The 26,134-nt window shown below is 55.9% G+C and overlaps 1 protein-coding gene across 4 annotated transcripts in view; it reads left to right on the top strand.

The window, feature by feature from the left end:
• The window catches only part of SHANK3 (SH3 and multiple ankyrin repeat domains 3), a 382,593-nt gene that overhangs the window by 311,320 nt on the left and 45,139 nt on the right, over positions 1-26,134 (top strand). For 3 of the 4 annotated variants that reach the window (XM_063323817.1, XM_063323818.1, XM_063323815.1), the window contains 3 exons: positions 19,778-19,913; positions 22,614-22,694; positions 25,779-25,802. In XM_063323817.1, the coding sequence (XP_063179887.1) occupies positions 19,778-19,913; positions 22,614-22,694; positions 25,779-25,802 (241 nt within the window). The remainder of the gene's footprint in view (positions 1-19,777; positions 19,914-22,613; positions 22,695-25,778; positions 25,803-26,134) is intronic. The other variant, XM_063323816.1, reaches the window with a different exon arrangement.

Below are 26,134 nucleotides of genomic sequence, written 5' to 3'. Positions count from 1 at the left end.
TCATCCCGTGGGTCCAGGCGCAGACCGGGGCTGACCCTCCCGCCGTGGCCCTGGGGGTAGCTGAGCCGGGGTGCAATGACTCCGGTCAGGTCATGGGGGTTCCTCCAGCTGCCATTGTTCCTCTGCTTCATTATGACTGTGGTGATTAGCCTTTGATCACAGAATCCAACAGTAACAGCCCATCATCCCATCTGCAGCCTGTTCGTATTCATGTACGCTGCCTGCTCACCCCTCTCTGGTGGGACTTATCTCCTGCTGATCCACGTTTTACTGCCCAGCTCCCTTACGCTTCTCCAGCTCGGATTGTCTTCTGGCTGTGGCAGAGGGAGCCTGGAGCTGCGGAGAGACGTAACCTCAGTCCTACAATGCCACCTATCAACAGAAATTCAAGCATCGGAAGAAGCGTGTTTAAAATTTTGCCCTCACAGCCGAGTCCCTTCCAGCAGCCGAGTGCCCAGGCTTCCGAAAGAAGTCTTGGCAGCTCTAAAGTGCCGTAATAGACTGGAATATCTGGCCCTTTCTCTCCTTCCGCAGAGAGATACCATCTCTTTTTTCCTCGCCTTCTGGGCTCGTTGCTTTTTCTGCTCTCCTTTGTTGTGCTTCAAATCCCCTCTCTCAGGAGGCCTACACACTTAAGCCTTCTCTCCGTGTTGGAGTGAACAGGTTCATTTTTTAATCCCAGGAAAGCACGTGGAGTGGTCACAAGTGCTAAATCTCCTGCTTTTTGTGTTGACTCAGCCCCTGCTTACTGCGGTGTATTTTGGGTGGGAATCTGGTCCCAGATTTATTACTGCAGAAGATTTTACGCCTTGTCTAGGTTGTAAGCGTGTAGGGGAGCTGTCAGGTGCCCGGCCCCGGTTGTCCTGACCCTTTGAGTGCCATGCTCACAGCCGAAATCCTGCCTGGAGGAGAAGAAAGCCTGCAAGAGAGGGAGGGACACGCAGGGCAGAGGGCTGCATCGCGCACTGCCTTCCTCTGCGCCTCTCTCCGTAGGGAGCCTGCATGGAGACGTCCCGCTGGACTTCTCCGCCCCGGGCTGCCCGAGGCAGAGAACGGGCAGGACACGGGCAGCCCCTCGGCGTGCCAGGGGATCCAGCTGAGTTGCCTGCGTTTGTCTTGCGATCCTTCGGCATTTCCCCATGAGCTCGCTCTTGGTCTTAGTTTTTCATTTCCTTCATAGCCCCTTCACTTAACTTCATGAGCCCCGTCTCTCCTTTTTTGTCCCCTCCATGGCCATTCCCCCAGGCTCTGGTTGTGCCTTCAGGTGGCCACACTCACTGCTTCGGTCATTTACCTGGCAGACGCCCAGAGGCCTCCAAAAAGTGCATCTGCCCAGGTTTCAAGAAACGCAGTGCAGGTGAACCTCCAGCAGAAACTGCTCAGCATCTTTGCTATCTGCTGATCCAGCAGCCAAAGGACCCTCTTTTGCAGATTCTTATGCTAAAATAAATACGTGAACATGAGTTGTTTTGTATCATCAGGCCTTCTAAAGAAAGATCGTCGGTTCATCACCAGTGAGAAGGCTGCCCTTTCTTCCTGGTGACTAACCCTCCCATCTGCGACGAGCGTGATTCAGAGCAGCCACGGGCAGACCAGCCTCTGTTGGGTGACATGGGCAGAAGATTCCCAGGGCTTCTGCCTGCTTGGGGCAGACGGATCAGAGGCATCAAGCTCTGCCCTTGATCTTCCAGCGCTGAGATCACCACCCCTCACCCTCTCTCCCACGGCATTTCTATGTATAGAAATAGCTCGATAAGTAACCTCAGTGTTTGCTCAGCATCTCTTTTAGCCGCAGTTCCATCATGTGCGCTCCAAGTGGGGTGGTTGGAGGACGGGTCTAACGTGAAGCCAAGCGGCTGCTTTTCTGCGGATGGTTTGGCAGACACCAGCTTGTCAGTGTTGTCGCTCGCATTTCAACACCCAGGCGCCGGCTGTCCATGGGGCACTTTAATTTCCTAAATACTGCTGTGGCCCTACAATCCCCAGGGCTGCTGCAACACAGGCACAGATGATCTCAGTACGCGGCCTTTGGTCGAGATCTATGGTGGGACTCTTCTCACCTCACTTCAGGCTTCGTCTGCCTGGGTGTCTGCACCTACCTGCCTCCTCTAGTCCACCGGTTCTGCCTGTGGAGGCCAGATGAACGTGGAGATGGCATTCGGGGAGTAGCGAATTCATCTCACCTAGCCTGGGGTCTGCCTTAGCATGTGACGAATCTGGTGGATTGACTGACCAGCTCTCCCCTGACCAGACAGGGATCCCAGGGCAGCTTCTTCCAGGGTAGGTGCCCATCTTGTGGACAGCACGTTCTGCCAGGGGAGTCCCAGCACGGCGGGCTCTGGCAAAAGGCAGATTATTCTGTAGCACTACGGGTCAGAAATACCAGACGTGGAGCAGCTCCTTGGAGCATTTAGTTTTTCTTCACTGTGCTGTCGGGGGTTTCTCTTGGAGGAACTGCTGGAGTCCAAGTGCTATCAACACTGTGGGTAGAGCTGCACTGGTACTTCTCAGGTTCATGGGTGGCAAAGCCTTGGCAACAAACCAGCGATGCCTCTCCAACGTGAAGTCAGAGGATTTTGTGGCGTCCGTGTGCTCTGAGGTGCTGAGCTCTCTGGAGGCTCCGAAGTAGCACTGAGATCGCTGTGAGTCTGTCCTGGTTGCTGTCCTCCGCCGGCAGCTGTAGGAGAAGGAAACCCTTCCTGGACACAGTGCTTTCATGTGGAGATTCAGTCTTCGGCCGTGACTCTGAGCATGTTATTTCCGTGGCCTCCGGAAGAGATCTGGTTCGTTTCCCCTGTCCCCAGGGTGCTCACTTGCTCATTGCAGTCCATCTGTCTCACAGAAGTCATCTCCCGTTCGTGGGGGACCAAGATCTTTAATAGCACAAGGTTTCTCTCTCAGCTCTAAGACTCTCCTCAAGCCCATCACTGCGGAGGGCATCGTGTCTAGGTGTGTTGAGCCATGTGGCAGCAGGTGAGCGTGTTACACCGTGCCCCAGGCCCTCTGCTGCACATGGGGCCTGGCTTTGTTCCGTGCATGGTCCTGAAAGCCGTACTGTGACTGTGTTGCTAGAGATGCCTCCATCAGCTGTGCCTCAACGGTGGCAGGATGTCACCAGCCTCTGCTGAGTACATGAGCTTTTCTTTGCTTCCCCTATTGCTGCAACTACCTCACTTGCTGCTGCGTGCACCTCTGCAGCATCTCCGCTCTCCCAGATGGTTTTTCTTAACTCTCTTTGGAAACTGCAACTTTTCACTCGGTGGCCTGGATGTCAGGTGGCTCTGAAGACTGTTCATTTCCTGTGAGAAATCACAGAATCTTCAGAGTTGGAAGGGACCTCTAGAGATCATCTAGTCCAACTCCCCTGCTAGAGCAGGATTGCCTAAAGCACATCCCTCAGGGCTGCATCCAGGCGGGTCTTGAAAATCTCCAGAGAAGGGGACTCCACACCCTCCCTGGGCAGCCTGTTCCAGTGCTCTGTCACCCTCACTGTAAAGAAGTTTTTCCGTGTATTTGAACGGAACTTCCTATGTTCCAACTTGTGCCCATTGCCCCTTGTCCTGTCACTGGGAACCATTGAAAAGAGCCTGGCTCCGTCCTCCTTCAGCCAACCCTTTAGATACTCGTATGCCATAATAAGGTCTCCCCTCAGCCTTCTCTTCTCCAGGCTAAAGAGTCCCAGCTCTCTCAGCCTTTCCTCGTAAGGGAGGTGCTCCAGTCCCTCAGTCATCTTAGTTGCCCTACGCTGGACCCGCTCCAGTAGTTCCCTGCCCCTCTGGAACTGGGGAGCCCAAAACTGGACGCAGTACTCCAGTCGTGGCCTCACCAGTGCAGAGTAGAGGGGGAGAATGACCTCCTTCGACCTACTGGCCACACTCTTCCCTATGCAGCCCAGGATGCCATTGGCCTTTTTGGCAACAAGGGCACACTGCTGGCTCATGGATAATTTGCTGTCTACTAGGACCCCCAGGTCCTTCTCCTCAGAGCTGCTTCCCAGCAGATCCACCCCTAACCTGTACTGGTGCTTAGCATTCTTCCTCCCCAGGTGCAGGACCTTACACTTGCTTTTGTTGAACCTCATGAGGTTCCTCTCTGCCCAGCTCTCCAGCCTGTCCAGGTCACACTGGATGGCAGCACGGCCCTCCGGAGTGTCGGCCACCCCTCCCAGCTTGGTATCATCAGCGAACTTGCTGAGGATACACTCCTGGCTGAGGAAATACTCCTTTTAGTAACAGAAAGACAATTAGCAGATGCGTTTTTGTGGCTTGATGGACCATATTTTCAGCCTGAGATATGGTCAAATCCTTATCCAATGTAGAAACTTGTGTCCCAGTTACACACGGGTGTTTTTTACATCCTAAAATGGAGGGATTTTCTCTTAGTTCCCTGAGCATGTGTCTCAGTAGTGTTTCCAAATATCTTTTAATGGGAAAGTGGAGAGAATATTGTCCTATCGCTCCTTGTCAGGGCTCTCTGGGGATCTTTGAGGGTTTTTCCATCAATTCATTACTCTTTTTTATAATGAAACCGTAAGTTTAGGCTGATCTTCCTCCTGAGACAGTGTTTGAAGCCACAGCTCTATGTTCTTTCCTCTGCATAGAAGTGCTGGTTGGAAGGGTTCTCTGAGATCCTGCTCGGAGAAGGACTGCATTAGGTCGGCTGTGCCTCTGTCCTGCCAACCCTCAGGAACCTTCTGCAGGAGGCCGTCTGCAGGGTGGTGGTGCTGCTGTCCTTCTGGTGGCCTCTTCTGGGGCTGTACTGCACTCCTGCGAAAGTTTTTTTTGCTAAAGTCTGAGTCCAACCTGAACCTCCCAAACCACAATTTTTGGCTGTTGGCCATGTTCGTTACATGATCTGCTACTTCCAGGAGGAGTTGCGCTCCGTCATCTTTGTCAGTGCCCTGTAGGCAGTTGTAGGCTGCTTGCTTGCTTTTGTCATGCCATCTGGGTCTGGACCCTCTTCAGTTTCTCCCCATCTCTCTTGAACTCCACGACCAAAACCCGAACACAATATTCCAGGTGCGGCCTCACCAGTGCTGAGTAAAAAGGGTGATACCGTCCCTCAGTCTGCTGGCCAGGCTGCTTGTTACGTAGCCCAGCATGCGGCTTGCCTTATTCTCTGTGACTGTTCTCTTATTCGCGTTACGGGCTCGGACGCAGGCTGGCAGTCATCGTAAACGCCTTTTCAGCCTCTTCAACTGAGCTGCTGCTGGGGCGGTCTCTCCTGAGCCTGGGCCAGTGCGTTGGGTTGGTCCACTGCAGATGCACACCCTCCTTCTTCCCGTGGTTGAATTTCATGAAGTTCCTGTTAGCCTGGTCCTCAAATTTCTCAAGGCCCCTCTGGTTTGAAGGTCTGCATTTCACCACGTCAGACGCTCCCCTCCTTTAATATTGTCTGCACTTTTACCGAGGGTGTTCTCTGCATCACCTGTGGTGTTGACGAGGATGTTGAACAAGATGGGCCCCAGGACTGGCCTCTGGAGCGCTCTGCTCATTGCCGGCTGCCTCGTCATCAGTCACTACATTTTCACGCAGTGCTCCAGTCAGTTTTCGGCTCACCTAGCTGTCCGTGCATCTGGTCCGTGGTTCCTCAGCTTCCAAACAAGAATGCTGTGGGTGTCGGTGTCAGAAACCTTGCTGTATGTCACGTCCACCGTTCCCCCCTTGCCCACAGAACTAGTTGTTTTGTCACGGAAAACAGCCATATTGCTCAAGCACAGTTTGCTGTTGGGAGATCCATATTGACTGGTCTTGTTTGCCTTCTTGTCCTTCAAATTGTTTGTTCATGAAGAAGACATGCTCCATGTCCTTAACGAGGCTGAGGAAGGGCTGACTCCCCTTCTCTTCTCAAAGGTGTCACATTAGGGACCACTTGTCAGGGACCTTCCAAATCACCATGATTTTGCCTAGGGAATAGACAGTGGCCTTGTGATTGCTTCAGCAGCTTCCTCGGCCACCTCTGCTGAATCCCACTGGGTCTGTGGACCTGGATCGCAGAATCATGGAATAGTTTGGGTTGAAGGGACCTTTAAAGGCCACCTAGTCCAACCCCCTGCCATGGGCAGGGACATCTTCCACTAGATCAGGTTGCTCAGAGCCCCGTCCAACCTGGCCTGGAATGTTTCCAGGGATGGGGCACCCACCACCTCTTTGGGCAACCCGTGCCAGTGTTTCACCACCCTCAGCGCAAAAAGTTTCTTCCTTGTATCTAGCCTGAATCTTCCCTCCTTCAGTTGAAAGCCATTTCCCCTTGTCCTGTCGCTACAGGCCCTGTCTTTCTTATAAGCCCCCCTTAAGTACTGCAAGGTGACAGTAAGGTCTCCCTGGAGCCTTCAGCCAGGCTGAGCAACGCAGCTCTCAGCCCTTCCTCACAGCAGAGGAGCTCCAGCCCTCGGATCATTTCTGTGCTCTCCTTTAGACCCGCTCCAATGGACGCAGCGCCTCTTCTAAGAATTCCCTAACCTGTTGCTTCCCCATTACTGTCTGCCCGTCTTTTGTTGTCCACTACACTCCGAGGGCTGGGAGCACACTTTGTCCATGAACACTGAGACATAAAACACAACTAAGCACGTTGGTCATATCTGTGTTATCCATGACTGATTTTTCATCAGCAGACTCGCATTTTCCTTGAACTTCCTTTTGGTGCCAGTGTACCACTAGAAGATGTCCTTGTTCGGCTTCGCGTCTTTTGGTAGTCTTTGCTCCAGCTGGGCTCTGGCCTTCCTGAAACTGTCCCTAGTCCTTGCGCATTGCGTTTGTTGTTTTGGTGCCGTCACGTTGCTCCTTCTTCTGTGTGCTCTTTGCATTTTAGTTCACTGAGCAGCTTGATACTCAGCGAGCTAGCCTTCTGCAAAAATACCCAGTCTTCCTAAACGACAGGGTGGGCGGGTTGTTCCCGAGATCTTAAGAATTTTTATTTGAAAACCCGCACTCCCTTCCCTTTGGGCTGCTTCTCAAGAAGCTGAAGTCTGTCCCGAGCCTCGGGATTCTCTCTCTGCCACTCGCCTTTCGAGCCTCCCTCCCTGGCTCACTGCAGCCACCTCGCAGTTGCTGCAGTCTCGGCTGCCCTGTGACCGCCTTCACCACCCGCATTTCCCCGTTGGTGAGCAGCAAGTCAAGCAGAAGGTCTCCTCCAGCAGCCAGGGTTTGTGTTAGGAAGCTGTCAGCAGTGGCCTGGGAGCCTCCTGGATTCCCTGGCCAGTGATCCCTTGCCTTCCCAGCAGATGTCTGGACAGTCAAAATCTTGGAGAAGATGAAGGCTTGCAAGACTTCCACTGGTTGTTTATGGACGACCTCACCTTCCACCTCCTCTCCGGCGGTGGTAGCAGACCCAGTGTCCCTCCTGCTCTTAGCCTAGATCTGCTCCAGAGACGCTCAGATGGCACATCTGTGCTCCCACACTGCAGGTACGTGCAGCCAGGGGCTCCATCACATGGAGACACCTCCCTTTCCTGCCTGTCCGCTCTGAACAGCCTGTAGGCAGCTGCGGCCACATCCTGATCCACGCATGCTGTGCCACGTCTCTGAGTCTGACCACATCATAGCCCTGCGGCCACAGCAGGACGGGTAGTTCTTTGTGTTTGCAGTCCACGCTCTGTGAACCTGAGGAAGGCCTCCGAATGTCCAGTCCTCTGGACAAGAAAATGCATGTCCCGCTGTGGACCTTTACTGGCATACCTCCTCCACACCTTCCTCTCTCATCTCTGGGCTTAGGCCCCCATTCTCTCATGACCCTAGTTTAAAACCCTTCTCTCCACATCAGCAAGTGTTGTCGCAAAGGTGTTCTTCCCGCTTGTACTTTCACAGGGTCTTTCTCTTCCTGGTAGTCTTCCGTCATCCTCCAGTGAGGCACCAGGATGAAGGAACCTGAATCTTAGCTGGCAGCATCAGCTGCCCGGCCAGGCATCAGTCTGGCAGGTGTGTGTGCTCCACAGTGGGTCTTTACTTCAGCCGGAAGAGTTTTTGGGGACAGAGTCTGTTGAGAACACAGCTGGAACACACTCTTGCTGTGTCTCCATCACCTTTGACCCCAAAGCCTTGCAGTCACCTTTGAGCTGCTCAGGGTTTTTCCTGGGTGTTTCACTGTTACCCACCTTGAGCAGCAAAGGGTAGCAATCAGAAGGGCAGAGGAGTCCCAAAATCTTTCCACAATTCCACCAATCCAGGCCCGGGGGCAGGCAGCAAACCTTCCAGAACAGGTCTGGCTGGCACATGGTGTCTTTGTTCCATGGATGGTGACAGCCTTCTTTGTGACAATAACATGGCTAGGGTAGATAGCAAAAGACCTAAACGTGGTTCCTCTCTCGTTTCCAGCACAAAGTCACCTGGCACTGAAAGTTTTTAGCCAAGGTGGCCTTTGAAGTGTATCTCTCTTCTTTCCTGAGCAGCGTTCTTCCAAGGCAGCGCTCGCTCTCCATTTTAAATGCATTTAGTTCCTCTTTATCCGTTTGACAAAATCTGTTAGGAAGACCCCCGCGTCCCGCGCGCCCTGCAGCAGAGGTGTCTGAGCAGGCAGTGTCCCAGCAGCACGGGGCAAGGCTTTGGTAGCTGAGGGGGAGCTGCCAGCGCCTCTCCAGCAGAGCTCAGGTGCCCTCCAGGTTGCCTTTGGGAAGTGTCTCCGTTGAGTTCAGCGCACACCACACAACGTCATTGCCAGTGCTGCAGCCTTCAGGTGAGACACCGGCTTGGGGAGAGCAGTGCTGTCACCTCCCCGGCTAGCGGCTCGCTCCGCTGTTGTCACCTCTTCGCTGCGTGGCACGAGCGGTGGAGTGAGGATGCACAGCGGTAAGTGAACCGAAGGAGAAAGGACGTTCCCAGGAATTTGGCATCCAGTGCACAGTCACAGCATCTTCTGGGCTCTTTGGCTCGCAATGAAAGGTTGGGCAGAACGGTGGGAGTAGGGTGGGCTTTTCCCTTGTGTGCCACGTTCAGGCAGCCTGGGTCACCGAGCCCTGCAGACGCCGCTGAGGCAGAGAGCGCCTGTGCTTCAGAGCTGGGACGGACGCTCAGGCGGCGTTCGTGGGCAGTGCCCCCTGAAGATGCTGCCCGTGCTGGTTGGTGATCTTTAGGAGGCAGGGGAGGTGGATGTGACCGTACAGCGTCGCGTCGCTGGATGGAATGCAGCAGCACAGAGATGTGGTCTTTCTTGAGGGAAGGTTTCAAACTGCAGAGATTTGGGCGATCGTGCAGAGCTCAGCGACGGGCGTTACCGAGATGCCTTTGGACGAAGTGGGGTTCGACTCTGGCCGCTGCTGCGGTGATGCCTCTCCATGCCCGGCACCAGAATGAAATGCAGGCAGACAATTACGCCGTTAGGCAATTGGTGCTCACCCGGCTCGCTGCAGCCACTGGGACGCACCAGGCTGTGAAAGTGCCACAGTTTAGGACTAGACCTGTCGGGGTGTGGGGTTTTGAAAATCCTGCCTCACCGGGCCAGGATTCAAGAGCACGGTCCGTAGTGTCTTGTCTCTTCCTCTCAGCCTGGCGGGTTTTAGAGCCTTGATTTTTTTCCTGGAGTGGTGTGGGCAAGAGCCTGTGTCCGTCCGCTTGGCGCATACTGTGAGCGCGTGTGCGCGTACACACGGGACTTCTGACACGAGATACAAATCTGGATGTACATTTCTGGATATTTTCGTTATTTAGGTCTGTGTTACATAGTTGTACAAAAGCATCGTTAGAAGAAGAGAAAATTGCAATTGAGAATCGACCTGCCAGAACAGTGGGGCGTGCAAGGCAGCGCGACGGCTTCTGGGGGTGTCTGCGTTGGGGCTGAAGCGCCCCCCCCCAGTCCCCTTTCCTTCTGGTGAGGAGAAAACCTGCGGCGGCAGAGCTGAGTTCAGCAGGGGAGCGCTTCCTGAGCGTCTCTTCTGCCTCTAGTGAAGCAGCGGTGCTGTGAGATAATGTAATCTGGTATTAGTTTCATTTGACAGATTAAAAAAAGGAATTGCTGGCTCCGTGGACGCGTGCGGTGCGGCAGCAGGGCTGGTGGCCGGGCTCGGGCTGTCCCGGTGGTGGGCAGAGCGTGTCAGCAGCGCCCGAGGGTCTCCTGCGGGGGAAGAGTGCCGTCCTTCTCAACCTCGGAGTTCTTGATATTCGGGAACGTAAATTTTACATAATTAACAAAATCTAAGGGTTGTTTGAGGACACGCTGCTAAATGCAGTTGGGGGGGAGAATCAGAGGGGTAAAATCTGCTGGGCAAGACATCACCCACTTCAGTGAGATAATGAAGGAGCGGTTAAATATTACTTACAGACACACGTATCCCCTCCTTACTGGAAAGGTTAGCAAGTAAAGGAGAAGGAAATGCGGTTAATTTGAGCTAAAGCGTGTAGGAGGTTGATAAGGGGAGCCAAAGGAAACAGGAAAGGCCAATATGTAAAGATATTAAGAAATTTTAAGAGCATTAGAAGAAATTTTAAAAGTCTGGAAGAGATCCATTTCTCTATGTAAATGATAAAATTGTATATTCTGGTAAAAAAAAAAAAAAAAAGGCAGAAATGTTCTGCTCTGAGTTGGGAACAAATCAGGAGGATGTATCTATCCATATGATGTGCTCGGAACAGAAAGTTTCCCAGCTGTAACCAAGGAGAAAGTGAGATAGTATTTGCTAAAAATAAACATACTCAAATTAACAGGCTTGAATAACATAGACCCAAGCCTCTAAAAGAGCCTAGCTGAGGAGTTGCCTGAACCACTAACGTTAATACCTCAAGATCTTGCTAATCTATGAAATTTGGAAGAGTTGGTAGAGGGCTGTTGCTATTCTAATATTCTGAGGGTATAAAATAGGTGTTCAGGAAACTGTGGCTGGCTTGGCTCAGCATCAGCGCTGGGTGACGGAATGGAGCAATTCATCTGCAGGACAATCAACAAAGAATTAGAGAGTGAACACACAGCTAATACCATACCGTGGGGTTCCACGGAAGGTGGAAACAAACCCGCTGTCTTGTCCCGACAGCACCGTGGCACTGGTTGGAGTGAGGACTGCCTTTACGTGGTATGTTTTGACTTCCTTAATAGCCGCGTGACTTGGGGATAAATAACCTTGCAATAAAGGGAATTAGGAGAACGAAGGTGGCTTAGGAGCACCGTGAACTTTCAGAAAGCAGCTGCTAAGGAGAAGGTACCGGTGTGGGGGGCCATCACCAGCAAGGTTTCTTTACAGTTTTTCATCCCCGCAGCTCAGCACTTCTCTCGGTGTTTCAAAATAGTGACAAAAATGCGTGTTTGTAGGGACTGCGGGTATCACAAACGGTGGGGGAACAGCAAGGCTGCTGCTGGGGAATGGTCTGGCTTTCCTGCCGAAGCAGCCATGTTCCGGCAGCCCGGGCAGGGAGACGCGGCTGCGAGCAAGGAATGTCGGTTACAGGATATGAAATTACCCTGGAAAGATGTAACTCAGCAAAGGACATGGGTTTCTCCAAGCTAATTGTGTTAACGTTAGTTGAATGCGTAGGATGTGGCAGAGATGATACTTTGTGTGTGTAAAGGACAGACTTCCAGAGTTGCATGAACTTGCCTCTTCCGGCTGCAGCTCTGGAGGATCACTGGAGCATCGCTCTGTGCGAGTCAGACATTCACGCCGGGATGAGTCTGACGTTACTGAGCGGAATTCTGAAAGACCCTCGGGATGATTCACGAGCGGAAGAAGGTTTGAGGCTTAAGGAGTCCGTCCTGCGCAGCTGAGAGGGCGATCGCTCTGGGGGGTGGCTGTGTAACTCCATCGCCCAGCTCGGAGGGAGGCAGCTCGCTGCAGATCTCAGCGCACGTACAGAAGATCCCCTGCGTAACCACAGTCACGGCCTTTAGTGAAATCCCATTTCCAAGCATTTTTGCACCAGTATGTCCTATGCCCAGAGAATGAGATTGCCTGGGAGAGGTGGGAAAGACAGTTTAGCGCTCAAGTTCTCAGAAGGAGCATCTTAGGATCTGGATAATCTTGCAGCCTTTTCTCCAGTTCGAGTGCTTTGAGATGCTGAAAGGGTGAAGTTGGCAATCAGAAATCTAGAGAGCTCTGCTCTCCAGAGTGACGTGTGGGTTTGTTCCTGCTGGTGAAGGTTTACCCCCCAAACCCCCTCAGTTTTGTCCAGTGGTCTGTGCATATCCTGGTTGATGGCCCCATTCTTCTCCTGGTGGATGGCCATAACCGAGCTCTGGAGCAGAACAGACTTAATTCAGGCTTCAGAGTCTACATTCGTCTAAGTAACTACTTATTCCTGGGAACGTGCGCGATTTGGGTGATTCACTGTCAGGTCAGGCTTCTTCTGTACAGACAGGCACCACGTAACAAAGGTACGGACAGATACCCCATAATGCGCGGTTCTTTCAGTCTTTCCTCAGAACTCAGCCCTTCTAATTCTCTAACAATACTGTGCGTTTCTCAAAGCTGCTTCTCACTGCTTAACATCAGTTGAGTAATGAAGTGTCCGGAACGGACCACAGCACGCTTGCTGAAGCTTCAAGGATAGTACCTTTATCCTCCTTCCACAATCAAACCCTGCCCTGTCCTAGCTTCGGATACCGCTCGCCATTAAAGGATTCCGTCCTTGCAAGGGGACAGAGCTTTCTCTTCTTTTTTCCCCCCAGTCTGACTTCAGCTGGGAACATTTTGTTTGTCCTGGCACTGCTGGCACCATGCTGGGGCCTGTAAGGTCGTACCGTTGATCTCCACATCGGTGGCATCTCCTTGATGAGGAAGTTTTTACTGAACGCAGGTCACAGTCCAGTACTCTCTGACCAGCTGCTTTTAGATATTCCACATGTGGCGTGTTCGGTGTTTCTGCCGGATTCACTTACTTGAAGTTATTTGACATTACATGGACTAGATGACCTTTAAAGGTCCCTTCCAACCCAACACATTCTATGATTCTACATGGGATTTTGATTTAGCAGAGTGGTACAGCAATATGCCTAAATTAAATGCAAATAGAAATCACACTCAGCAAAGTGTAGCAGATGCAATATGCAGCTGAATCACCATACAGATGTGAGTCTCGTTACCAGTCTCTCTAATCTGCTCGCCATCACGACACTGGCCGTCCCCCGTCACTTTGAAGGCATAAGTGGGTTGACACCAGCTCAAGCCTGTTGATGTCTTTGAGTTCTTTCTGTTTGTTGTTTGGTTTTTGTATCCTCTCTTGGGCTAATCCAGTTATAGAGTCCTCCTCCATTCTGCTCTTGCTAACTCAGGAAGACTTTTGGCTCTTCTCGTTAATTCAAGGATGACGTTACAGATCTGGTTGACCCACTCAACCATTACAGCCAGCTGATCCGCTCACCTGACACCACTGGATGACCCGCTCAACTGCTGTGGCCAGTTGATCTAATCCAAAGGCTGGTCCCCTTGGAGTTGAGATCGGTTCAGCTTTCGTTGCAACAGCTCTGGTCAGTCACTCCCTGTAGGCTCCCTTGCCCATCTTTTCAGAGCTTTCTTCTGCTGTAGGGGTTCATTGGGCAGTCACGAGCGGGAAGTACTAGTGCTATTACTCAAGGCACATAAGAGCTCATCTGCAGTAATATTCACTGCCCTGGAAATCTGCATTCAAGAAAGATGAATTCAGACTGGAACAGGATCATAGAAAAGCTACTGAAATGATTGGGAGAATGGGGACATTATCTCCTGTGACAGACTGCTAAAGCTTTGTGTCTTTGTCATCTTGCTGGGAGGGATCAGACTGGACGTATGAAATGTCCCAGTGGGCCAAATTGATGGTCCATTAGCCTTGTTCTCTGTCTTTGACAGTGGCATTGCAAGATGCTATTAATTAAGGAGACCACGTGTGCCTGGCCATTTTGGGTGGTCCATTCCCCTTGTGCCGTCCAGCATCCAATGTTGTCGTACTGGGGACGTTAGCAGGAATGACCCTGCTCAGTCCCATCGGCACCTGTGCAAGGACCTGCTCTCCAGGAATTCATCTAATCTCTCTCTGAACCTGCTGGTACTGTCCTCCTCCATGGCCTCCCACGGCAGCCAGCTCCAGATGACCGTTGCCTGCTGCACAAAGAAGTCTTGCTTTTGTCTGGTTTTACCTGATCTGCCACTGGTCTCATTGAGAGCCCTCTCCTAATGCTGCAGGATTTGGTGAAGAGCAGCTCTGCCTGCACTGTCTCCACCGCCTTGGGCAGTTTTGTAAGCCTTGGCCATGCATCTCCCCGAGACTTCTCTTCTCCAAACTGGAGAGTCCCAGCCTTCTCAGTCTGTCCTCGTAGGGCAGCTGCTCCAACCCCTTGACCATTTTAGTTGCCCTTCTCTGGGCCTTCTCTGGTCCACCACTTCCACCTTGAGATGCTGAACCAGACCTGCACCAGCACTGAAGGTGTGCCCGAGCAGCATCAGCCTAGCCCCAAATGACATTGCCCGCCTTGCTTCCCGTCTCTTCCCTGATATATTTTGTTGGCTTTTTTGGCTGCCGTTGTGCACAGAGCCCACGATTTTGAGAGCTGGCAGTACCAGCGCCAAGACCTAGCTGGAGCTCTACCCACCAGGTCCACGTTCAGCATCATGCAGCGTGTTCAGATGGCTCTTCCCTAGAAGCATTACTGTGCACGTATCTGCATGGTGGCCCATCTGCCACCTTTTGCCCTCTCACCTTGGGGGTCCTCATGGATGCGTCATGTGGCTACTCAGAAGATGGTTGCAGCGGTATTTAATGCCCAGACTTTGACAGTGTCTTCATTTTTCTATGTATATTCTTTTGTGTTTTTTAGACACTTTCTGCATGGTTTGACTCGACCTATTGTCTGCTTCCAGGCCAAAAGCACATCTCCAAGAGCAGTGAATCCTCATCAGGCGGTTGTGTCCAAGAAACCGGATCAAAACCAGCCACGTTTCCACCACTGCCTGTCTGATCTTTTCATTCCTACACCTCCCATTTGAGGGCCAGCGGTCATTTGGAGTGTTTAATTCAACAGGCAGGACTCCCAGCTGCCGGTCTTCTTGAAGATTCCTCTCTCCACTTCATAGGCTGGGACCAAAAACTGATTTTTGTGTGTGTGTCTCAGGCAATTCCCCCGTGTGGCTCTACCATCGTCAGACAGCCCCAGGCTGTCTGTGTGACAGGGATCCTCCGTGCATGGCTCTGCTCAGAGAGATGAAACAGTTTGCTTTGTTCATTTTGCTGCCTCCTCTTTTTATGTCTAAGTGCTTTTCTTCCTCCTGTGGGAGATGGTATTGTGCTCCCGGGAGCACGGTGCTGACGTTCCCTTACTGCTGAAGGTGGGGGGTGGCTTGGCTGAGATCATAGAACAGTTTGGGTTGAAGGGACCTTAAAGATCATCTTGTTCCAACCCCCTGCCCTGGGCAGGGACACCTCCCACCAGCCCAGGTTGCTCCAAGCCCCGTCCAACCTGGCCTTGAACCCCTCCAGGGATGGGGCAGCCACAGCTTCTCTGGGCACCCTGGCCCAGGGGCTCACCCCCCTCACAGCAAAGGATTTCTTCCCAATATCTCATCCCAATCTCCCTCTTCCAGTGGAAAACCCTTCCCCCTCGTCCCGTGGCTCCCCTCCCTGAGCCAGAGTCCCTCCCCAGCTTTCCTGGAGCCCCTTGAGGGACTGGAAGGGGCTGGAAGGTCTCCCCGGCGCCTTCTCTTCTCCAGGCTGAACCCCCCCAGCTCTCTCAGCCTGTCCCCACAGCAGAGGGGCTCCAGCCCTCCCAGCATCTTCGATCCTCTCCCAGTTCAGCGGATCAGCAGCGTTGTTGAACCATGGCCCCTGTTCCCTCTCAGGCACCTTGCGCCCGGGGTCTCTGGCTGTTGTGGCTTCTCCTGGCAGCCCGTCGGTGGGCTGCAGGTGGTGGTGCGGGGTCTCCCTTTCCGCAGCGGAACAGCGTCCTGAGGCACTGGTTTGCTCACTGGTGATGAGAGCTCACCTCCCGGTAGGTTACAGTCCCAGCCGCGGTGCCAGGCACTGTCATCTCGGTACCGGGGCTTTGTCACGCCGTATTGAGTCAGCCCAGTTGGAAGCTGAAGAAGAACTGAAAACCTTCACGCCGTCTCCTCGGTGAGCTAACCTGTGTATCAGGCGTGTTCCTCTCTTTGCAGTTTGAATTCTTCAAGAGCAACTGTTAGAGAAGCTTTGCTCGGATGAGCGTTCAGCCACGGCTGTTTGCAGTTGCAGAGTTCTGTAGTTCGTCTTCTTGGGTATCACCAGGAGCCGGGGCTGAGTCAGGATTCCCTGTTTTTCAGAAGCTGGTTTTTTTCCCAGACAGCCTTGCATTGTACGAGCAGCTGTCTGACCAGTCTCCCCTGTGGTCAGCTTTCCTGTGTAATGGTCCTTCTTGACCTCTGATGTTATTTTAGCCTCTTGACTGCTTTTTTTATCTGCTCTCTGCAAGACGCCGTTCCTGCTGGTCAGGTTGAGCTGCGGTTTCCTAGGGTTTGAGCACCGGCTTGTTTCTACTCCATCTTTCACAGAAAAGGCCTGGCAACGCGGGACCGATACTTTGAGGTTGCCACAGAAAGACCGTTAATGTGCTGTTCCCTCTGTTTTAAACAGCAGAGATGTTTTTTCCCATCAGCCAAATCACTCACGCTCCACTGACCACGCGTCCCTTTGCAACTGTCCAGCCCAGCCCAGCTCTGGCTCGGTTCTGGCCGCTTGGGTTCTGGCGTTGGGTTGGTCCTTCTGGCCAAGGGTGTCTCAGAGAGCCAACAGGGTCAAGTCAGTGGTCCTGGCCAAGCGTGGCACTGAGACTCTCTGCACTTACTGGCCAGCGTCGCGTTCTTCTTGTCTTTCGTGGCTGGCCCTTAGCGTGCTCGGCGAAGCCAGTCATTGCTTTTTCGTGCTCCGGACAGTCAAGGGGTGCCCGGCGGTGGATGACGTTGCACAGTGCAGGCTAAGTTGGCGTCTTACGGCTTTCGCAGGAGTTGTCCATCTATGGGCACTTTCAGAACATGCTGGGCAAAAAGCTGTCTGACCACATTGGTACCTTTTCCTCATGGGCGATCTCACCAAGTTATAAACAACTGAAAATCAACATTTTCCATCTGTCACTTGACTGTCAGCAAAAACACCAACAGTCTGCCAGAACACCAGCGGGACACAGTGCTCCGATGGTGCTTGCGCCAGGGGGTGCCACAGCAGTCGGTGGTCTCTCCTGGAGACCACGAACCCTGCCTTGTGCCACCAGAGCTGCCCCAGGGTGGAGCAGAGGGAGAAGGTCCCACCTCCAGCCCGCAGGGCGAAAACCTCCCACTCCTGCTGCTCCGCATTCGAGTGACCTAAAAAACCTGAACTGCTGCCCAGTTGGGTGGACAAGTTTGGATGATTAAAAATGAAACAGAAAGCACCGGCGTGTTCTGTCAGTATTTCTGTTCTTTATTTGGAAGGGAGCAGGGCGATGTGCATGTATCACATGCAGATGATGAAACGCGTTCCAAGCCATTAGTAACCGAGGCTGTAAGCGTCTTCCAGGTGGCAATTTTTCACTTTTTGCGTTTTGCGACTGTATGATGCTGGGGCAGTGCCAGGCCGAGCGCTGGCGTTGGGAAGGGGCAAGGGGATGATGCGGTTAATTATAAACCTGTGAGTCTGATGTCAGTTGCTGGCAACAATTAAACAATCAGGTGCTGTAGGCAGGTGATAAAGAGTTAAAGAGTAGAATGTAATTACTAGATGAAAAGCTCATAAATCAAATTTCATTTAATTTCATTCTTTGAGGTGTCAGATTTGTTTGATAAAGGTAACTGCTTAGATGTAATAGGTTTTATAGAATCTCAGAATTGTTTTAGTTGGAAAAGACCTTTAAGCCCGTCGAGTCCAACCGTTAACCCAGCACTGCCCAGTCACCACTGACCCACGTCCCTCAGCACCGCGTCTGCCCGGCTCTGAAATCCCTCCAGGGACGGCGACTCCACCACTGCCCTGGGCAGCCTGGTCCAAGGCCTGACAGCCCTTTCCATGAAGACATTTTTCCCAATATCCATCCTAAACCTCCCCTGGCACAACTTGAGGCCGTTTCCTCTTGTCCCACCGCCGGTTCCTTGGGAGAAGAGCCCGACCCTGTCAGGAGAAAATACAGGATAACCGCGCTCCAGGGTTCAGTCCATTCCACCTGCTTGTCCAAAAAAAAGATTAAGAGGTGATTTAGCTGGAGTAGGCTGGTAATATCATCGAAATCAAATTTTCTGAGGAAAACATGTGTTTTCATGCAAATTGAATAATTACTGAATCAATTCTAATCAAAATTGAATAATTAAATATTTGAGATAGAATGATTATTCCAAAAGCTTTGCATCTTAGAAAACGCTGATGTTCCACTTCAGAGTTTTGTTCAGCCCCTTTTTTAATTTTTTATATTTTTACAGTTTTTCATAGAAAAGAGCACTATGGCTCACGGATGGCCAATGTGATAATCTACACCATAACGCAAATGTTGTTTAACGATTTAAACAACAGTTCAGTCTACCCTAAAGCCGGGACATCTCCAGCTGGAGTTGAAACACACAAACCCCAAAGGTTCCTGAGCGCCGAAGTTTCCAGCGCCCGGGACAGGTCTGCGTTTGGGTGACCCCCGGGGCTGCGGCAGGAAGAGCAGCACCAGAGCCCGGGCCTCAAAACCGATTTCTTGACAGTAATGTGGGAACGAGTTGGGTTGGTTTTTTTAAGCAGTGGGAATTACTGGACGTTGGGAGCAAACCTGCGGAGGAAGGGCTGAGTTCTCCCTCGCCGGCTGTCGGTGAGACCCGGAGCCGGTGGCATGCAGCAGCAGAGCTGTGATCCTTCTGGTCTTGAACCTAGGGTGACGAAATCAATGTTGCGTGGTCAACCAAAATCCTGTCGTTGCCTGTCTTTTGAGTGCTCCATTTCTGGAAACAAACATTAACAATTATTAACCTAAGTGCTCCTATCTTTATTGCCCATGGGTAGTCACTCCTCTCTTACTTGCTGTCAGTTGTTCCCTTACGCCTCGAGTAGCCGCGCTGCGGGAGCACGCAGCACGTTCCAACAGCCAGCACCGCGGGGTGCAAACGCGCCTGGTCCTTTTACAAAGCGGGTGGCAGCTGCCAAAGTTGAAACCAGCTTTTCCATTAGTGAAGCGTCCTCGCCCCCGTTTCACCTAAACCCCAGTTACCCAAAGTGAGGGTCCGTCTGTCAGTGGCCCTGGAGACCCTTGTGTTCGTTGCTACTTGGTGGACACCCAAGTACTGAGGCTGCGTTTTCCAGTTCGCTTCTTGGGTTTGTGTCTCAGAGATGGCCCAACCTGCCATCCCGGTCCCATCTTGTTGTCCAAGAAACCAACAGGTCGTGCCAGCGCTGGAAACGACGGCAGGGATGAGCTCCAGCATGTGTCCTGCAGACCCCTGGAAGGAGTTGACCAGTTGGGGCAGCAGGGAAGTGTCTCCGTCTGTACGGCATGGGCTGCTGCTGGCGGGGACAGGGCGGTGGAGCTGTTGGGGCTCTTCCAGACCTGCAGCGCAGCTCAAGGCTTGCAGATCCAGGAGCCACCCCCCTGGCTGCCGAACACTCCGGCAGAACTAGGAAATGCCCGATTTTCAGTGATGTGTCCTGACAGCCCAGTAGGAAGGGGGAGGTCCAGCCCTGGTGCCCTGGATTGCACTGGCCTGGTGCAGGTTCCTCAGCTTCTCCAGAAGGTTGTGGTCACTGGTAGGTGACATCCCACAGGCACAGCTTAAGTACGAAAATAGGCTAGGTTGCAAAAACAGATGCAGACATGCAAAATCATCTGGTTTTGTGGCTTGACATCCGTCGGTCTTGCCCTCTGCCCGCTGCCTTTGTGACCGGCAGCCTTTACACCGCTCTCTTTGTTTGTGTCCTAGGTGAATGGTGTCAACGTGGTGAAGGTGGGGCACAAGCAGGTGGTGTCCTTGATCCGGCAAGGGGGGAACCACCTGGTGATGAAGGTTGTTTCCGTCAGCCGCAAGCCAGAATCAGAAGAAGTTGTTCGGAAGAAGGGTAGGTGTGGAGTCTCGCGGTTCTCTGAGCAGGGCGGGAGGGGGGTTGTGTCGCGTCACCTAAATGTCAGCTGGGTGGAGAAGACCGGGAAGGAGCCCGGCGTGGGTGGATGGCCGGGAGGCTGCCGAGCTGCAGCTGGGGAGGAAGGAGAGCACCGCAAGGGGAAGACCTGCCCGTCTGGGCATGGAAACCTCGGCACTGTCAGCGCTGCCACACCGGGACGTGCCGGCGGCTGCGGCTGGGAGTGGTGCAGCGGGGACGGGGACAATGGTCAGGTGGAGGGGCTGTGGCAGAGCACTGCCACCAACGCTGGGGGAGCCGGGCACGGCCGGTAGGTGCCAGCCAGGCCTCCTGCGTGTCCCATCCGCAGCCGCGCTGCAGGACACTGGCGGCTCTGTTCTCCCACCGGAGCTGTGTGCGCCCGGCAAAGGTTGGAGCCAGGAACGGAGCTGCGTCTGGCGCCAGCAGCCTGTGGCTGTGCGGGAGAGCAGAGACTGCCCCTGCCCTCAGGGGGGGTCATGGTGGGGAACTGCCTCTGCTTTGGGGTGCAGAGGGGTGTCGTAGCGAGGGGTCCCCGCGGTGTGAGGGGGTTGTGATGGAGAGCTGCCCCTGCGAAGCGTGGGGCTGTCGGGGAGCAGAGCTGCCCCTGTGGGGATGGGAGGGGGGTGTCGGGGTGGGAGACAGAGCCCACAGGAGTGTAGGGGGTGCCAGGGTGGAGGACGGCCCCCATGGCAGTGGGGGGCCAGGGTGGAGCCTGTCCTCTCTCGGGAACGCCAGGGCTGGGAGCTGCCCCACGGGCTGGGAGCTCCCGGGGGCATGGCCAGTCCTGGGGCTACCGGCCACATCTGGGACTTGCCCTAGCTCAGGGGAGCGCGGGTGGCCTTGGGGCGCCCAGAAGGCTCTGGGCCTTCGCCCCATCATCCCCAGGCCCCGGTAGCTCAGCTGAGACCCTCGGGCAGAGGTGGGCCCGGGGGGAGTTTGGTGGTGGGCTGATGTGCCATGGCCAGCGAGGGAGGGGACATCCAGCTGAGGAGGGCAGGGGCACATCTGGAGGGCAGCTGGCTGGGAGGCAGCCAGCTGTGTACAGAGCACACATCACGGCATACAGCTGTGGAGGGCAGGGGCACATCCGAGGGCAGCCAGCCAGGGAGGCTGGGGACACATCTGGCAGCAGGCGCTGTGGAGGGTCGGACCTCATCCACGGGCGGCCAGCGGTGGAAGGCAGGGGCACATCTGGGAGCAGCCTGCCGTGTCCGCCCCCGCTCCGAGCCGTGTGTGGGGAGGCGGGCTGTGGGGCAGGAGCATTTTCTGGAGGATCGCAGCTGGGGGGACGGGAGCAGGGGGACATGAGTGGGGGGACGGGAGCTCCCAGCGCAGCACGCGGGGCGTGGGGGAGGGAGGCAGCTCTGCGCGCTGACACTAAGAGCTGCAATTATATTGTCACGGCACAAAAGCACGAGTCGTGGGAAAGGCTGAGGCTCGGGAATCGGTGCTGGGACCACCGCCGGTGCCGCTTGACGCTTCTCCTGGTGCTTCCAGCCCTGCAGCCAGTGGGCAGCTGCCTGTCGCTGCCCGTCGCTGCCTGAGCCCTGAGCCCACGGAGCTGGACGGCCACTCTTCCAGCACGGGGTGCGGGGACCGGAGCCGAGTCCCTCCCTGCGGGACCCCAGCTGCAGCGTGGCGGGAGGGGGCCAGACCCCCGTCCCCCCCGGCTGGGGCTCCCCTCTTCCTGCGGGTGATGGAGGCCTGTGTGGGACTGGCGTTTTCTGGCTGAATCCGCCCCTGATGGGGTCTCTGATGCAGGCAGCGCCAGCAAAGCCTGAAGCTCCGGTTGCCATGGCAATGCCTGAGCGTTGAATCCAGCATTGTCAGCGAGCGAGCGCGAGGAGGAGGAGGCACCCCAAGTGAAGAGGAAGAGCCTTCAACTCGTCCCCGCTCCCGTGGGCTCATGGCATGCGGCGCCTGCGGGGCAGCCCCGCGGGCCGGCCCGGCTAGGCATCCCCCGGGGACACCCCTGCGCCCCGGCACCGCACCGCACCGCCCCGGGCCGGCCATGCGCCTCCGCTGCCCGGCACGCAGCCGGCCGCCTCCAGCGCTCCGCTAGGGCCGCGGGAGCTCACCCGTCCTGGATTCGGCCGAGCGGCAGAGGAGGGTGGGTGGGCTGCGTTTCGCTGGGGGATGCGCCGCGCCGAGGCGGGAATGAGAGACTGAGATCAGGCCTGCTGGACTTGTTTCTCCCTCCTACCCTCCACCCATGGCGTGTGCGGAGGGGAAGCAGCCATCAAAGCTGTTTGCTGAGTCCCACAGGCAGGCAGCCAGCTGCCTGAGACAGATTTAATTCGCGAGAGGCTTTCATAGCCGTAGCATCTCCGGTAGCTGCAGGGGGGCAGGCGCAGCCCGGGGACATGACTTGGACTCTCCTGCGCTGAGGGCTGTGGGAGCCTGGGCAACCGGCACGTGCCTGCGGGAGCCACCGGCCCCTCTGCGCCGGGGCCTGCCCCGTGCCCCAGGACTGTGCTACCGAGACCATGAAGAAGTTTGCTTCCACACGCAGCCTCAATAAGATCCTGCAGCAGTGCGACTCCTCATCCCGCGAGTACGAGGAGATCCAGGCTGTGGAGAAGAAGTGGCACCTGCATCTGGCCACTCCTCGTAAGTTCCTGGACAAGAAATGCAAAATGCCGTCTCTCTTCCTTTCAGCTCCGCCGCCTCCCAAGAGAGCGCCCAGCACCACCCTGACGCTGCGTTCCAAGTCCATGACGGCCGAGCTGGAAGAGCTGGGTAAGCGGCGGCGGGGCCGGCGCGTGCATGCGGGGGTGCATGCGGAGCATGCGGGGCCGTGGCCGGAGCAGGCAGCACGCCCGCCCCACCTCCGTTTCCCAGAGGGGAGCATGAGCTCGGGGCGACGCGTGCACCCCCAGCGCCGGGGGTTCCGTGGTGCTTAGCGGCGTGTGGGGCGTGGGGGCTGAGACCCCACTGCCACCACCACCACAGGGGCGCGGGAGCCCCCCGTGGAGCCCCCTGTGGAGCCCGTCCACCCCTTCAGCGCCGGGGAGAGGACGCTGGGCGCCTCCCTGTGCTTGTGGAGAGGCTGCCGCCCCCGTGCCCCGTCCATCAGGCACCCTGCTCCTCCCGCGCTCCAACAGCCCCTTGTTTTTATTTTCCTCTACCTCCGGGCAGATACCGCACGCCGCCGGATCAGCTGGCATCCCCATGGGCTGCCCCCCCCTTACACACACACGCTCACACGTTCTGCTGTCACTACCGAGCCGACCCACGTTTCCAGATGCTTTGGTGCTCCAGCTTACATCTCCATGTTCCCATCTTCTCCTAGAGCCTCTCCACCCCCAGCCCCTCCCCTGTGCTGAAGGCCCTCGGCCTCCCTGTCTCTCCTGGCGACCTCGTTGAGCCCACACCTTCCCCGTGCCCTGGGCGCCCCCGCCGCAGGGGTGCCGGGCTCCACACACCCTCCAAAGGGCCGTCCCTTCCCTTTGCACGGAGCGATGTGCCCATTTTGCCGCGCGCCGTCCCCAGTGTGCCGCAGAGGCCGCGGGGTGGCTGAGCCGGGCGCTCCGCTGGCGGTGGCAGTGCCAGGGAGGCTGGCTAGCAGAACGGCAGCCGCGTGGCCCCTGTGGCCAGCCAGGCATGGGAGGTGCAGAGGGATCCCCCCTCCTGGGGGCTCTGGCGTGCAGCTGCGGTGCCCACCAGGTTGGCTCTGCCCAGACGGGCTCCTCGGGGCCGGCGCAGGGTGGGAGTGGGGTGCGCTGCCAGCCCCCACCGCAGAGCAGGAGGGAGCCGCTCTCGGCACTGCCTGCTGCCCTGGCTCGCGCTCCTCCTGCTTTTTCACTTCTATTTCTATTTTTGCTGTGCAAAGATGGGGCGGTGTGTGCAGATGTGCTTGGTGGCCATGGCTGTGCGTGGCAGAGCCCATCCTGCCTGGGAGGAGACCCACCTGAGGGGCAGAAACCTCGGCAGAGACCCCACCGCCCCTCTCTTTCTCAGGGCGTTGAAGGAAGGTCCGTGACCTTTCCTGCTCCGCTCCCTGTCCTACACCCGTGTCCAGGCTTTACAACCCTGCGGGCATCTCCTGAAAGAAACCACCCTGAGGGCTCAGGCTGACACTCAAACGTGGGTTTGAAGGGACAAATCTCGGCATTTAAGGATTTGCCCCAACTGGTTGGTGGCCACTGTGATGTATTCTGCGCTGAGCCCCCTGCCTGGCTGTTCCCCCTGGCCTGTTCCCCGCTTCTCCAGCCCTTTGTTACTGAACCTGAAGGCGCTGTGTTTACTAGTAGCCGTTAGGAGAGGGTTGGGAATGGGCCGTTTCTTCCCCTTTTTGCTCTTCCCTTGGCACAGATGCCGCACACCCCCCGGTGTTGGTGTTTCCGCTGCGGGTTGCCGGGCGGTGTGACGGGTGCCTGCTTGTGCGCACCGGCAGCATGTTGCCCCTGGCAGAGCGCGGGCCCCGGCTGCATGTGCCCCTCTTTGGTGAACGTCGCGCCCGAGTGGGAGCCTGGCGGGCGACGTGCGGGCGCCTTCCCAGAAGGACGGGCGCACCTTGGCCTTGCAGTGCCAGGTGGGGCACGGGGCATCGCCATGGGGCGACGGGACCGGGGAGCCCAGCGGCGTGCGGGAAGGGGCCCCGTTTGCATGTGTTCTGGCAAGCAGAGCTGCGAGCTCGAGGGGGAGGAGAGCAAGCTGGCAGAAAGGGAAGTCACGAAGAGCAGAGAAATAGCTGTGCTGGAGAATATATTAAAGATGAGTCCTCCGGGTCTCCCTGAGGATTTTGCATCTAGACGCTGCCTCCCTTCCACCTGGAGAGGGACTAGGAGCAGCAGCTGCCCGTGTCCCCCGGGAGAGGGATTTGTAGCCAGCGACTGGTCTTAGTCCACACGTTTTCCAGGAAATTGTAGTGGTTAGTCCCTGCTTCACGTCCTGTGGGTCAGGGACTGCACTGTAGCCGGTCCCACCACGCATCCCCGGGGAGCATGGCACAGGGAAAATGGGGGAACCTTCCTCCTCCCGCGCTTTGTCTTCTGGTGGTTGATCCTCCGGCTTTGACTGCGAGGGGGGGCTTTGTGCGGGTCGGCATCCCCGCACCTCAGTGGTGTGCCGGTTCAGAGCCCCGTCTCCTTGTCTGAGGGGACAGTGGTGTTACTGAAAGGGACGTTTCTACCTGCAGCTTCTCAAAGGGAGCTGTGTCGCATGGTCCCTGCCCCTTTTTCCTTGAAGCCTGGCCCTGTCCTACGGAACACCCCATGTGCCCATAGCCATGCCTTCACCTTCTCTTGCTGCATGTCGTGCCAATCCCCTTGGAAAAGCAGATTCCCAGCAAGCTGCTAAGGAAGCACTCTTGTCCCGCAGCCCTGGCTGGATGCAGAGGAGACTGGCTGTGGGAGACGCGCAGACTGCCGTGTCTCCTCGGTCAGCAGGCAGGGATTAAAAGCTTTTAAGAGAGTTTCTCCAGGGGTCGGGCATTAGATGCCATCCGGACCTTCTCCCGGTCTTTCTGACATCCCACCTTCCCGTCTGAGCAGAGAGAAGGGGGCCCAGCAGGGGGCTGGTCCCGGCGCTGGGGCTGGCGGAGCCTGGGCCGTGTCGGTCCCTGCTCGCCCGGGGACAGGGCAGCGGCGCCGAGGGGGATGCCCGGGGTGCTGCACCCTCTGCCCTGCCGGAGCCGCCGTCCTGAGAGCCCCGGGGAGGCTGGCGCGCGTGGCGCTGTCAGGGCCTGATCCTGCCAGCATGCCGGGAGGCAGGAGAGCCTGCGGGGAAGAGGCACGGCAGGCAGGCAGCCAGGCTGGAGCTGGGAATGAACGCAGGAACTGTGCATGCCATTCATGTTGTCTTTTGTTTCTTGATTCCAAGCCTCCATGCGGAGAAGAAAAGGGGGTGAGTGAAAACACACAACCTGGGGCTCCTCCCTTCCCCGTCAGCCTCCCAGCCAGCTCCCCGCCGCGCCGCGCAGGCACGCTCGGTGCGGGTCACCGTCCCCAGGTGTCACGGGGAGCTCAGCGGGTCAGCCTCCCGCCCGGCACCGCCGCCACGGGGAGCAGCCGCGCGTACGGCGCTGGCCGGGCAGCAGGAAGGCCGAAATCGGCGCGGTCATGCTGGGCTCCTGTTGGGCACGGGCAGGAATGCCCGTTTGCCAGCTGGGGCCCGTGAAGCTCCAGGTCTGACTCCCCCGGGTGTTGTACGTGCTCTGTCTTTGCTCCACGGTGAAA

Source organism: Chroicocephalus ridibundus, chromosome 1, assembly GCF_963924245.1.
Source record: "Chroicocephalus ridibundus chromosome 1, bChrRid1.1, whole genome shotgun sequence".
NCBI lineage: Eukaryota > Metazoa > Chordata > Aves > Charadriiformes > Laridae > Chroicocephalus > Chroicocephalus ridibundus.
This window is presented reverse-complemented; position numbering and strand designations above follow the sequence as displayed.